General features: G+C 39.9%; 1 protein-coding gene and 1 long non-coding RNA gene across 2 annotated transcripts in view; one reads left to right on the top strand and one right to left on the bottom strand.

The window, feature by feature from the left end:
* PCSK2 (proprotein convertase subtilisin/kexin type 2) overlaps nucleotides 1–770 on the top strand; it is a 160,621-nt gene extending 159,851 nt beyond the window's left edge. Inside the window, exon 13 of the mRNA XM_081942090.1 lies at nucleotides 686–770. Coding sequence (XP_081798216.1) covers nucleotides 686–738 — 53 coding nt within the window. The 3' untranslated portion in view covers nucleotides 739–770. The remainder of the gene's footprint in view (nucleotides 1–685) is intronic.
* LOC309386566 overlaps nucleotides 9–14,183 on the bottom strand; it is a 73,011-nt gene continuing 58,836 nt past the window's right edge. The window contains exon 3 of the long non-coding RNA XR_014174441.1: nucleotides 9–112. This is a non-coding gene — a long non-coding RNA (uncharacterized lncRNA). The remainder of the gene's footprint in view (nucleotides 113–14,183) is intronic.

The following is a 14,183-nucleotide window of genomic DNA, read 5'->3' as shown; positions in this document are numbered from 1 at the left end:
GCGTAAAACTGGGTCCTTCCACTTCAAATGTGTTTGAACCCTGGGTAGACTCAGTTCTCCGGTGAAACCCCAAATAACAGCTCAGTCTAAGATTCTACGACTCCTAAGCTCACTGCAAGAGAAACAAAACAAAAATTAGACCGCCCTGCCTTCTGGTTCTTGATAGTGGTGGTTTTAAATTCTGTCAGCACTTTTTGCTTTCTTCCCCACCAGATTTTTCAATTGCATGTGACGCTGGGGGAAGCAAAGGGAGAGAGCTGTATAGTTTTTGCTGAATTGATTAGAAAGCAAGAGAGGAGCAGAACACAAAAGGCATGTGGCTTTACAAGATGAGTCCCAAACATTCCACTGGGTTTTTGTTCTATTTTGTCTATCACAGGGTATTTTGACTGAGAGTAACACAGTTAACTAATGGCTGAAGTAATGTTGCCTTGGCCTGGCTTTAGAAACAGAATCCTAGTGACAAAACGATATTTAAAACTTTAAAAGCACACTTTTATTTAAGAGCATCTTTAGCACCTACATTATCATGATAGTACTTCTTATGGTCCCCCCCCCCCCAGTTATACAAGTCAGAAGTTCTTATGCTATTCCAGAAAAAGAAGCCTCTAATTTTCAAATAGTCCAGGACTGCAGTAAACTCTTGAGTAATGTATAAAGTGATATCTTCTCATTTTATCATCAGAGGTAGGACTGAGAGTGAATGGCTCAAAATCATCCCATGAGCTCGGTGGCTGAGAGGTACACAAGCCAGATTCACTCTGTCCATGATCAAAGAACTTCTTGGTCAACACTTAAAGGTAACCAGATTCACTGTCACTGAAATTCAGTAGTGCGATTGATACAAGCTGGGGCCGTGGAATCCCACAATTTTGGGGAAGATAATAGCAATTGCAATAGCACTTAGACTTATATACCGCTTCACAGTGCTTTACAGCTCTATCTAAGCAGTTGTTGCCCCACCACCAACAATCTGGCTCTTCATAACACTATAGGGTTAATTCCATTTTAGAAGCTAAGAGAATCCAGCTCCAATGCAAATCTCCCCCCCACACACACACACACTCAAAGGAGAATCTATTTGCTTCCCCAGAAATTAAAGGCAGCCACAAACTAACAACAGCAATAAATCAACTAAACTCAGATAGCACCAAGGATGTCGTATAACAACGATTTGTCCAATATTTGAAGGCTGTTAATATTAAAGCATGATAGTAAGATTTACTAATTTGCCTTTTGATATTTACTATAGAGCAGTGGTTCCCAACCTTTTCTTCACCACAGGCTCCCTTTAAATACCTTCTGTGGTGACTGTTCATGGCCATGGACCCCCAAGACTTAACCCAAGAGTTATATCAGAACATTTCTTCAACATTTCTTCTCCACGGACTCCCTGTGATGACACCATGCCCCCCCAGGGGACTGTGGACCACAGGATGAGAACCACTGCAATAAAGTAACATTTGCTTCTTTTTGAGAGTCAGATTCTATAGAAATACTATGATTTTTTATTATCATTTGTTCCAAATCTTCTCTTGTATTCATTTATTACTCATTTATTAACATCATCTGTATATCAGCTATTTCTGCAATTCTAGGTGGTTTACAATACTTAAAGCCAAAGACGTCTACAAAGACAACCTAACGAAGGAAATTTGTGTTGCTATTTATTTTCCTGCCCAAATGCTCTACAGAGCTCTTCACTAGTTTCCTAAACTGCAAAAGGGTGGGAGTAATCCTGACTTTAGGGAAATTATTTTGTGTTGTGAAAAGATTACTAAAATTACCCTAATGTCACTCCCTGTTCCCTTGATTTGTCAGGGGGAACGCATGTACAACATGCATATTCTACTTGAAGTTCCAGAGGCAACTAGAGCTCAAATCATTTTGTTAATCTGAAAATATTTCACAAATTCAATTTATTTTAAATTCTCTTGGGCTGTATCCAAATAATGAAATGTGTTCTCACTTGAGGCAAAAGTGACTCAAATTACGCTACTTTGGACAGATTATATGAAGATCTAGATCTCTGAAGAAGGCCTGGAAAGTTGAAAGGAAGAAGAGGACAACCAGCAGCAAGATGAATGGATTCAGTTACAATGGTGATGAGTGTACTGTTGGAAGATCTAAAGGACCTGGTTGTCATGGAGAAAATCTATTTATGTGGTCATTAACAGTTGACACTGATTTGATGGCAGGGACGTGCGGTCAGGGGAGGCAGGGGAGGCAGAGCCTCACCTCTCTTCATGAAATAATAGTATATAATATTATATACTATATATATATATATATATATATATATATATATATATATATATATATATATATATATATATATATATATATATATATATATATATATATATATATATATATATATATATATGTTGTAATTGTACTGATAAATAAATAAAGGTTAAACAGTAAAAATAAAACAGTAAAACAGTAAAACTAAAAATATGGTTTTCTGCCTGCATGGTCTTCTGTGATAAGCCGAAGGACAGAAAGAGGGAGTAGTGACCTTCCTCCCATATTTGGTCATACCAGGGGTTGTAACATAAATACATACCTATTTCCCTGGCTCAACTGATAAGGAAGAGAACCCGTGGCTTAGTGGTTAAGACTCCTGCCTAAGGTATATACAGCCCGGGTTCTAATCCCAGTAAGGGTATGGCTAGCTGATGAGAGCTAATTAGCTCAAAATAGATCTATCCTAGTCTCCCTTTATTTATTTATCAGTACAATTACAACACAAATATAAAAAGGCAACAGTAAAAATAAAAATATGGTTTTCTGCCTGCATGGTCTTCTGTGATAAGCTGAAGGACAGAAAGAGGGAGTAGTGACCTTCCTCCCATATTTGGTCATACCAGGGGTTGTAACATTATATATATATATATATATATATATATATATATATATATATATATATATATATATATATATATATATATATATATATATATATATATATATATATATATATATATATATATATATATATATATATTATATACATCTGTCCGTCCGCGCCCGGGAGCTGCGGAGGCAGAAATGTTGTTGGCGCTCCGGGATGACGAAGGCACGAAACCGACTGGGGAACGACGAGAACCTTCCTGCCTCTGCTGGATTTCGCGTGCTCCTCGCGACTGCAATAAGTCCAGCAGAGGCAGGAAGGTTCTTGTTGTTCCCCAGTCGCTTTTGAGGACTGAGGAGCATGAGCCAGCGGAGCACGCTCAGGAAGGCGGGGAATGGGATCACGTGTGCTGGAGGCTGAGGCAGCCTGAGCCTCCAGCACATGTGGTCCCATTCCCCGCCTTCCTGATGACGTCACCAGCCTCACCAGCCATAAAACGCACCGCACGTCACTGTTTGATGGCAAGCAGTCAATCAAATATGGGCTCATGGTGTACGCTGAGTAATGCTTTGCTTCATGTTTCCATTAGTTTCCAGTGTATTCCATCCAGACTCATTCTCTCGTTCTGCCTCCAACATGAATTTGATGAGAAAATACAATGCCTCAATCCCTTTCTGAATAGTTTCCTTAGGAAATAATCCAGCTTGTGGTTATGCTTGTATTTATTAATGGGCATTGATTTATGCACTCATCAAATTCCTACGCTGCCCATCTCTCCTAAATGATTCTGGATTAAGTGACTTTTGTATAAAAGTCACTTAACCCAGTAACTAAGCAAAGTATGCAAGCATACATGTATGAGTATGTTGGAAAGAACTTTTTGCATCTAAGCTTTCAGAATATAAGATGTCCCAAATGTTTCCCAGTGAATACAGAGGAGCCTTCTTTTTCATAATTGCTGTAAAATGACCTTGTTAATTCTACCGTCAGATTTACCATCTAGAATGATCGAAACAACCAGGTCTAACACTTCAACAGAGTCAAATTTGAAAGGTCCCAGATCAAGTCTCTAGAGAGAAACTAACTCTCAGAACAATATCTATTAAGCCATCCCTATCTACCCTTTCATGTCATGACAACTTGTCCCATGTATAGTATAGTGCAGATGTATGATTCTAGATGTAAAGCCAATTGTCGGATTAGTAATATTTTATAAGCCCAAAAGTGCTTTTTCAAGAGGCAACTGGACTTTCTGGTTTTTCTTTGAAGACATTTTTCTTCTCATCCAACAAGCTTGGATGAGAAGTGAAATGTCTTCAAAGAAAAACCAGAAAGTCCAGTTGCTTCCTGAAAAATCACCTTTGGGACAACCATGACCTAGATCACTGAGAATCTCCATAGACACCCTATAAGAATTATGGAAAAGAAGACACCTTTATGATCCCTAGGAAGCATTTTTGCTTTATTTTACTATGAAAGGTCAGAGACAAAACACTTATAAACACACATATATCAGTGGTGGGTTCTGGCAGAGATTACTGCCGGTTCGCATAGCGACATGCCACACAGGAGAACCAGTTCGAGGGCGTGGCAGGTCTTGGTCGCTGCCGGTTCCAGCGACCCAGGCCACGAAGTTACTACTGGTTCAGCCAAACCTATACAGAAAGAGAATGTTCTTCCCATTAGATCCTATGCAAGTTTAATTTCTTTCCCTCTTATTTTCTATTGAATCCAATAGTCAAATAATTGGGGGAATCTGAAATACTAAATATTGATGGTCATATATTGAAAATATTCTCATATATTGATATCTGAATGAAAAATATTGTAAAAAATATTCTTTCTTTTTTTCATTTTAGATTCTTGATGAAAGTCCTCCTTTGAGGACATCTGCTCCCACATCTATTTTAATAAGACGCTTATTTCAATAAACTCCTAAAAATTGATTGGTTCTCATAAAAGTCAGATAAAACTGAAAAAAGATCTGGCTAATTACACACCACCAGAGGGCTGTATCACTGCAGCATTACACCCTACCTCAAAATGTAATTTAATAAAATTAGGATGGCAACCTTTGTACCAGAGTCTGCATCATGTTCTCAATTTCAAGAGTACCTTTTTAAACACACCACCTATCTTTTGGGATACACACTCCAGTATTTTAATGCAATGATGGCAAAATTACCTTTCAGTTCTTTGTTCTTCAGTGCTCCAAAATTGGAGGCAGGCAACTACTTTGTTGAATCAGGCTAAAAGGCCATGTAATCTAGTATTTGTATCCACAATAGCCCAGAACTGCCTCCTTTAAATTTGTTTACGCCTACAGTATTTTTTTAAAAAAAATCTGATTCTCTGGGGTTTTTTTAAAAAAGATTTTTTTTTAATTTTTGGTTAAACAGACAAACACAACACACAAAAAATTCATCTTTCGTTACATATTGTAGAAGTGTGTCGATTGGTTACAAATAACTTTCGTGCATCTCCTCCACAGTCATTACTTATCGTTCATATCACATTGTATATTTTAAATCAAAAATCTTCATATATCTTACTATCAACATCCCACAATTCTCATTTGACTATAATTGTTTTAATGTCCTTTTGCATGAAATAATCCAAAATTAAAAACACAACCACATCATGACATTTCATTAATTATTTCTAATATCATCCAATAACATTACACCTTTATAACATGTTCTAAGTAAGAATTAATTATGATTGATAACAAAATTTCTAATCCTCTTTTCCAAGTCGCTGTTTACTATTTGTATCTCAATTCCTTTTATTGAGCCAGTACATTATATATATATATATATATATATATATATATATATATATATATATATATATATATATATATATATATATATATATATATATATATATATATATATATATACATACATACATACATACATACATACATACATACATACGCTGGTTTTGTTGTATTCGGGTCTCTTCCCGTGTAAGGTTGAGATTGTCTTTGCAACATTTCGGCAGGATCACACCTGCCATCTTCAAGCTGTGGGCTTAAAATGAGACAATCTCAACCTTACACGGGAAAAGACCCGAATACAACAAAACCAGCATACCTACACCCGTGAAAATCTACGAAAACATATATATATATATATATATATATATATATATATATATATATATATATATATATATATATATATATATATATATATATATATATATATATATATATATAGTTAACTATATATGTATATATTGTTAACTATATCCCTTGTCATTTCATTGTTATTATAATTGTTATTTATTAACAGAAATTCATTCGCTAATGAAATTCCTCTCATCAAACCAACACATGTGTGTACCTTGTTATCATTATCAATTATTTATTTAATATATCACTCTAAAGATTACTAAATTACTAATCACTAATCATATTGTACAAGTGCATCGATTGGTTATAAATAACTTTCATGCATCTCTTCCACAGTCATTACTTATAATTCAAATCACATTATATATTTTAAATCAAAAATCTTTATATATATTACTATCAATATACCACTCTTCTCATTTGACTGTGGTTGTTTTAACATCCTTTTGCATGAAATAGTCCAAAATTAAAAACACAACCATATAGTAGCATTTCATTCATTATTTCTAATATCATCTAATAACATTACCTATTTATAGCATGTTCTAAGTAAAAATTAATTATGTTTGATAACAAGGTTTCTAATCCTCCTTTCCAAATCGCTGTTTACAATTTATATCCCAATTCCTTTTATTAAACCAGTACATATATATATTGTTAACTATATCCCTTGTCATTTCATTGTTATTGTTATAGTTTTTATTTATTAACAGAAATCCATTCACTAATTATATCAAATTTCCTCTCATCAAACCAACACATGTATGTACCTTATTATCCTTATCAATTATTTAACATAGCACTCTAGAGATTACTAAATTACTAATCACTAATTAGTAAAATTAACTAATTTTTATTATCAACTTTCATATATCAGCCTGTATCCTTCCAGTAATAATACAGTCTTATTTCTTTTGTCATTTGTGGAATTGATCTTCTATTTATTTCCTTAATAAATTTTTTGTGGACTTCTCTCCGCAGCTTGTTGCTTGTAGCATCACTTAAGCAATCTTGATGCCCTCCATCTGCTATTTTAATCACCTTATCTTTGGTTGTCAATTGTGCTTCTGAGAAGTTTTCTCTCCTTAAATCCATCGTTTTTCCTTTTTTCTTCTTCCATGCCTTGAAATCCGAGGTAGAGTTCCTGTTGATCTAATTCTCTTTTCCATACTCCTCTTTTCCCACTTTCAACCAGGTTCACTCCACTGGTAAAGTAATCAGTTGTCTTGTCTTTATAATCATTTTCCCCTTCAATTTTTGGGACTCTGACCCCATCATTTTTTGCTGTTATAAACTCTAATTTTTCAATCTTCTTCACGATTCTCTCTGTTATTTCTAATAAATTTTGAATTCTGGCCAAGATGTTTTGCAAAGTTAATGTTTCTTTTGAATATTGTGCCATTTTGGCAAGCTGGTAGATATTGCCACTCTGGCTTTCAGGGCTTCTTATATTAAATTAGCTTAAACGCAAGTTCATTTATGATCTTCAAAAAAGAAGGCTCTGTTTCTTTTTCTCTCCCACTGCCAGTAAGACTCTCAAAGTGCACCTGTATAAACAATTCGTGCCCTTGCTTCTTATCACTTTCTATAAACAAGTTGCAGAGCTTTGAAATACAAAGTCAGTGAGATCAAAAGGAAAAGGGAAAGTGCATTGTTTCAAAAACTCAAGCCTCCAGCCTCCAAGTGGCAGTATTGCTTCCCACTCTCTAATGTTATTTCAAACTTAAAAGAAACAGAGTTCTTAAGTGGAATTAATAGAAATAAAAGTCCTTGTTGAAATAAAGAAGATGACTTTAATCCATAGATTAAAAAATAAAAATAAATAGAAGAAAAACTGATCCATTCTCTTTAAAAAGAAAAAAAAGTTGTGAGCACTTCAATCCACAAAGTAGAATTACAAAGAAAAAGAAACACACTATCCAAAGCAATCCAATATAGGTTAATTTGCCGCTTGCTTTCTTCTGCTTTCAGATTTAATTTAACTTTTTTAAAAAAAATTGGGTAGTCTTTTCCAAAACAGTAAAATTTCCTCACCAGATGGACACACTTTCTCTTTCCGCTTCCCTTCCATTCCGGAGCTGTCCCAACTTCATCAGCCTGGGGCTGGACTTTTTGTCACCGGCTTGAAGAACTTCTCTTGGATAGATCAGGGACTTTGTGGTGTCCCTGAGATCAGCAAGACATATTCTTCCTGTTCACCGTCTCTACGGGATGGTTTAGGTCCGATTGGACCATTCAGCGGCAAAAGTATCGGCAGCCGTCTCGGGGCATCGAGACCGCAAGTCCGTATCATCGTGACGTTGGCTCCTCCCTCCAATTCTGATTCTCTGTTATGAAAACCTAGAGTTGCAGCTGATTGGCTCTCGTTATCAAATCATTTTGATGTTTTGTTCTGCAAAGCTTCTTTAAACAATAGATGCCATTCATACAATTATATAGAAAGTCCAGGCAAGTTTCAGAAGTGGCCTACATCCATCCTGTACTTTGTCATTGCTTCTTTCATCTTTTAATCTATTGAGAGAATGATGATAGCAGAACAATCTCTTTCCTACCTGTACAGAAGAACATGCACATTTAAGGCATGGTGACCATGATTGTCCTTGTCTGCAGAAGTACATGTGATGCCCTTTCTCAATATTCTGTCTGCATTTCCAGGTTCAAAGTCCTTTCATATTTTTCATTGCAGCTTCAATTTATTATCATGTCCACCTAACAAGTAGGGGGAAATTAGCTAGCAGGATTTTAAGCCAAACAGTAAAATTGGTGATATTGGCTGGTCTAATTTAGAACCTGTTTATAAAATGGATCCATGTGATAACTAGACAGACATTACTCGGCCACATTCATGTGAGGTAAAACACAAATACGAATCATGAATTAATATATTTGCTCAGAAGAAAATTTAGCTGCAGTCCCTTCAGGTTGTATTGCTGACATATTCATTCATTCATTTTTCTTGTTCTATGATGAAATAGTAGGAACTTTTGGAAAATCAAACACTTCTCTGGATGATAGAGTGATGTGGTGGATAAGGTTCCTATACTTAGTCCTTTAAAAGCCCTACCTTCACAAGTAGATTAAATCAGCTACCATTCAACTCAAAATTTACTTTTTTGAAAATGAGGTTCTTGACATGTTATGACAGTGCACTTGAAGGTGAGGACAGTGGAGGCAGTTAAAGAGCAGCAATACAATTAAAAAATTGGGAAGATTGGATGGATGGTCTAATTACATAGCCCACAAATGAAACTAAGGATGGCCAGGACAACTAAGGAGAGGTAGGGAAAGAAATGAAGAAGAGAAAGTAAAGACTGGCAGACAAACTGAAGAGATGCAGGTGCGAGGCCCACTAGTCTTGCTGTACTCATCCCTCCAGATTTTCTTTTGCCCCAAATCCAAAACAATAAAAAAGTTCTGGATTTCAGTTCTGCCAAACTACAGCTCACAAAGAACAATTAATCAGAACCCTTGTCATGGTCTGATCATTTCCTCATCAGGCTTGACTTCCATACCGCTACCCCTCACCGCAGGGAGGTGGAACCGACTAGATGGTTCCGCCCCAGGCACTTGATGGACCCCGAAAGGTTCCTGATGGAGCTTGGGACTTTTCCTGAATCCCTTGCTCACAACTCAACCGAAGCCCTAGTGGAAGCCTGGGATAGGGCGGCCGCTGGGGCCTTGGATCGCGTTGTGCCTTTGCGGCCTCTGACCCGGTGTCGATCCCGGGTGGTTCCCTGGTTTACCGAGGAGCTCCGGGAGATGAAACGCCGGAAAAGACACCTAGAGAGTGGTTGGAGGGCCAGTCGGTCTGAATCTGATTCAACACTAGTAAGAATTCATATTAAATTCTACTTAGTGGCGATAGAAGCGGCAAAACGGTAACATTTTTCCGCTCTTATCGCGTCCGCAGATAACCGCCCAGCCGCCCTGTTTAGGGTGACCCGCTCCTTACTTAACCAAGAAACTGGAGAAGACCCCTTGCATGGTAGGGCTGAAGAATTTGTTCAGTATCTGCAGGATAAAATCGCTCAGATCCGGACAGGCTTGGACTCTGACTGGGTAGATGCGGGCGAGCCGACAGGGATAAATCTTGAGGAGACAATCTGGGATGAGTTTGACCCTGTGACCCCTGAAGGCATGGACAGGATTATGGGGAGACTCAGTGCTGCCACTTGTATGCTGGACCCGTGTCCCTCGTGGTTAGTTTTGGCTTCCCGGGAGGTGACACGAGGCTGGCTCCAGGTGATTACCAACGCTTGGGTTCTTTCCCACCGCCTTGAAGGAAGCGGTGGTGAGGCCCCTCCTTAAGAAGCCTTCCCTGGACCCAGCTTCTTTAGCCAACTATCGTCCTGTCTCCAACCTTCATTTTGTAGCGAAGGTTGTCAAGAGTGTGGTAGCACGTTAGCTTCCCCAATACCTGGATGAAGTTGTCTACCTGGATCCGTTTCAGTCGGGTTTCAGGCCCGATTACAGCATGGAGACAGCATTGGTCATATTGGTCGATGATCTCGGGCAGGCCCCGGACAGGGGCTACTCCTTTGTCCTGGTTCTATTAGACCTCTCGGTGGCTTTCGATACCATCGACCATGGTATCCTATTGCGACGACTCAGGGGGTTGGGAGTAGGGGGCACCATTTTACCGTGGTTCTCCTCCTACTTGTCGAATCGGTCGCAGTTTGTGTTGACTGGAGGGCAGAGATCGACCCCCAGGTGCGTCACTTGTGGGGTGCCCCAGGGGTAGGTTCTCTCACCTCTCCTGTTCAACATATATATGAAACTGCTGGGCGAGATCATCCGTGGTTTTGGGGTACAGTATCATCAATATGCTGATGATACCCAACTTTTCATCTCTACCCCAAACCACCCAAACGATGCTCTCGACGTGATGTCCCGATGCCTGGAGGCTGTGCGGATCTGGATGGAGAGGAACAGGCTCAAGCTCAATCCCTCCAAGACTGAGTGGCTGTGGTTTCCGTCATCCTGATTTGTGCATCTTGTTCCATCTTTGATGATAGGGGGAGAAATTTTAGCCCCCTCAGAGAAGGCTCGCAATCTGGGTGTCCTCCTGGATACGCAGCTTAGTTTAGAAGAACACCTGACGGCCGTGACCAGGGGGGCCTTTTACCAGGTTCGCCTGGTATGTCAGTTACGCCCCTTCCTGGATCGGGATGCTTTGTGCACAGTCACTCATGCCCTCGTCCTTTCTCGCCTGGACTACTGCAACGCTCTCTACATGGGACTGCCCTTGAAGAGCACCCGGAGGCTTCAGCTGGTCCAGAATACGGCCGCGCATGTTATCATGGGGGTACCTAGGTGCTCCCATATTACACCCCTTTTAGGTGGCCTGCACTGGTTGCCGATTGTTTTCTGGGTGCGATTCAAGGTATTAATTATGACCTTTAAAGCGCTCCATGGCTTAGGCCCAGGGTACCTGCGAGACCACCTACTGCCACGAGTAGCCTCCCACCGTCCAGTATGATCCCACAGAGTTGGCCTTCTCAGGGTGCCGTCGGCCAGACAGTGTCGGCTGGTGACCCCCAGGGGGAGAGCCTTCTCTGTGGGAGCGCCTTCCCTCTGGAATGAGCTGCCCCCGGAGCTTCGCATAATCCCTGACCTCCGGTCCTTCCGACACGCCCTAAAAAGTTGGGTTTTTCAGCAAGCCGGCCTGGCCTGTTAATTTTATCTCATTTTTTAAATGTATTGTCCTATAAATTGGGTTTGGTTTTTTTGGATATGTATTTAATTTCTTTTAAACTTTCGGGATGTGTAGTTTTTAATGTTGTACGCCACCCTGAGTTCTTTGGGAGAAGGGCGGCAAATAAATCCAATAAAACAAACAAGCAAACAAACAAACAAACTCCCACTTCTCCAGACAACCCAGGCGGAGGGCGATCAGCTTCTGCTCCTGGCCTGGGAGATGGATCTGGCCAGGAGGAATACAAGCCCTATTTTTGCAATCAGGGAGGAAAAAGAGCATTTCAGGCATTGGGCGATGCCACCCGCTGCTCCCAGGCCCGGAGCAGAAGCTGACCGCCTCTGACTGGGTTGTCTGGAGAAGGGGGAGGCCAAGCAGCCACCCACCTTGCCTTACACCTCTCACATAGCACCCGCTTCACCTGTCCCTTCTCAAGACAGTTCCAGGCAGCCAAGATCACCACGCTGCCACCTGAAAACGCTGTTATTGCACTCTCTGTCATGCAGTGCTTATTGCTACTGCTGCTATTGCACCCAGCTACCGTATCTCTTTGCTGCATGACAGATCTGGGCAGATTTGGGGGGAGGGAAAGACATGCAGGGCTGCTAAATGGAAGAGGACCAATCTCCTCCCTACGAAGGCTTTTCTCAGGACATTAGATCTCCATTTTGTCTCCAGAAAAAGCTGTTGGCATCGTTGAGATCTTGACTAGTGTAAGAAGCGTTGGATGGTAAGGAAACTTTGGAATGCAGGAGCGCTGGGTCGGGAGTCTCCCTGGAGCCTGGCACCTGCTTTTGCCCCAAGACTAAGGAAGCAGGGTTGTGAAGAGGGTTGTGAACAAGCCTGGTTGTTCAAGGAGGCAGCCTTGCGGGGTCATTTCCTTTATGTTTCCCTTTCACCACTCAGGCGCTGCCGCGAGGAACCATTAATCCAAATGAAAGGGATCCCCAACCCCCAGTCAAGCACAGGAGCAGCCATTCAGCAGCCCTGCATGTCTTTCCCTCCTTGCTGAAGAGAAGAAATGAGCAGACTGAAAACTGAGGGGCTCTACAGTATCCTAGTCACTGAAGGACTTGGAAATATATTAGGCAAACCACCACTTGTTCGTACCAATAAAATCAACTTTGTCATGGACATTACTGGAGGATTCAACACACTGTATATTTACACAGATATTGTAAGTCCGCAGATAGTGGGTGATTTCTATGTGTCATTACTACAGTGTAGTGATTTTTAATACAGTCTTTCTTTCTCTTTAAATTTTGATATTGTGAAGGCTTCAGAGATAATTTACCTTTCAAAGTGTTCAGAGCTATTTCGGCTATGGCCCCCACCAGGTTATTATCATCATTGCATAAGATGGCCTTTCTCTGTTTTGGTCCAGCCTTTACTAAGATTTTTAAAACACCCCAATTTCTGCGCACCCTCTCAAACATCCTGGGTGAACTGAGACCCCTTCTATTAAAACGGTTACTTTTTACCCTTCTTTTTTATAGTGTAAACTACCGGCCATTCAGGCGGGAAGAGACCTGTTCTCAGCCTAAAGGTTTCTGGAGTAGTGGCTGCCAGATCAACTAAAAGATAGCCATGGGGTTTGCTAGTGGCATCTTGGAATACTTCTAAAAAGTACCGTGTTAGAAGGGTACATTTGTCATGACAGCATGAATACTTGCATCTGGTCACCAGGACATCGGAATAACACCCAATATATTGCATTTAGAGTTATTGTTCTCATTTTGTTACCTTGAAAAAAGAGATTTTGAAGTATGTGAATAATGCTAAGGTTTTTGTGATGGGCATACAATGTAAAAGCTTTCTTTATTTGGTCACTGTCACCTGCAGTTGCCATGAGATCGTCTACCACTGTTAAATTGGTTTGATTCAGTGGAAATACGTCAGTATCTTCAAAAGAGTCAGGAAGACCCTCCATAAACTTAATATTAGGAAATTTATTAAGCAATTATTTGTGCAGAGGTTGCCAACAGTTATAAAACCATATAATGTTTTGAGGCATTTCAGATAATACATGTTCACCGTGTTCTAGCATTTCTTTTATAAAATAAGATTACCCAGAATTGGAAGGTCCACTTATAATACATGAGAAAGGATGTACAAACTGTGCACTGCTTTTCATCATACTTAATAGCCATAAGGCAGCATACAATATTCCTCTGTTTTGAGCACCCTTTTATTATAGACAACTTTTAGAGTTTTTCGGAGCACCCCTGTTTCCAGAGTCCACTGCTTCTTAATCCTAACAATGCCCGGCTGTTGTACCTTGATCACTTTCTTTTCCTCACTCTCTGTTAGACAATACTCATCAACCAACCCGCCACCACAAAACCAGTGATTGAAGTGTTTGGAGGAATCTCGCTTGTCAGCTGCCCTAAATAATCGCCTAATGCTGGGGACCATGCCGCCCCTCTGCTAATAAAAATGACAGAATCAGTATCATGATGGAGGCATCTGTCCCCCAAATGATCCAATAAACT

This window comes from Natrix helvetica (genome assembly GCF_964273705.1).
Source record: "Natrix helvetica genome assembly, chromosome: 2".
Classification (NCBI taxonomy): Eukaryota; Metazoa; Chordata; class Lepidosauria; order Squamata; family Natricidae; genus Natrix; species Natrix helvetica.
This window is presented reverse-complemented; position numbering and strand designations above follow the sequence as displayed.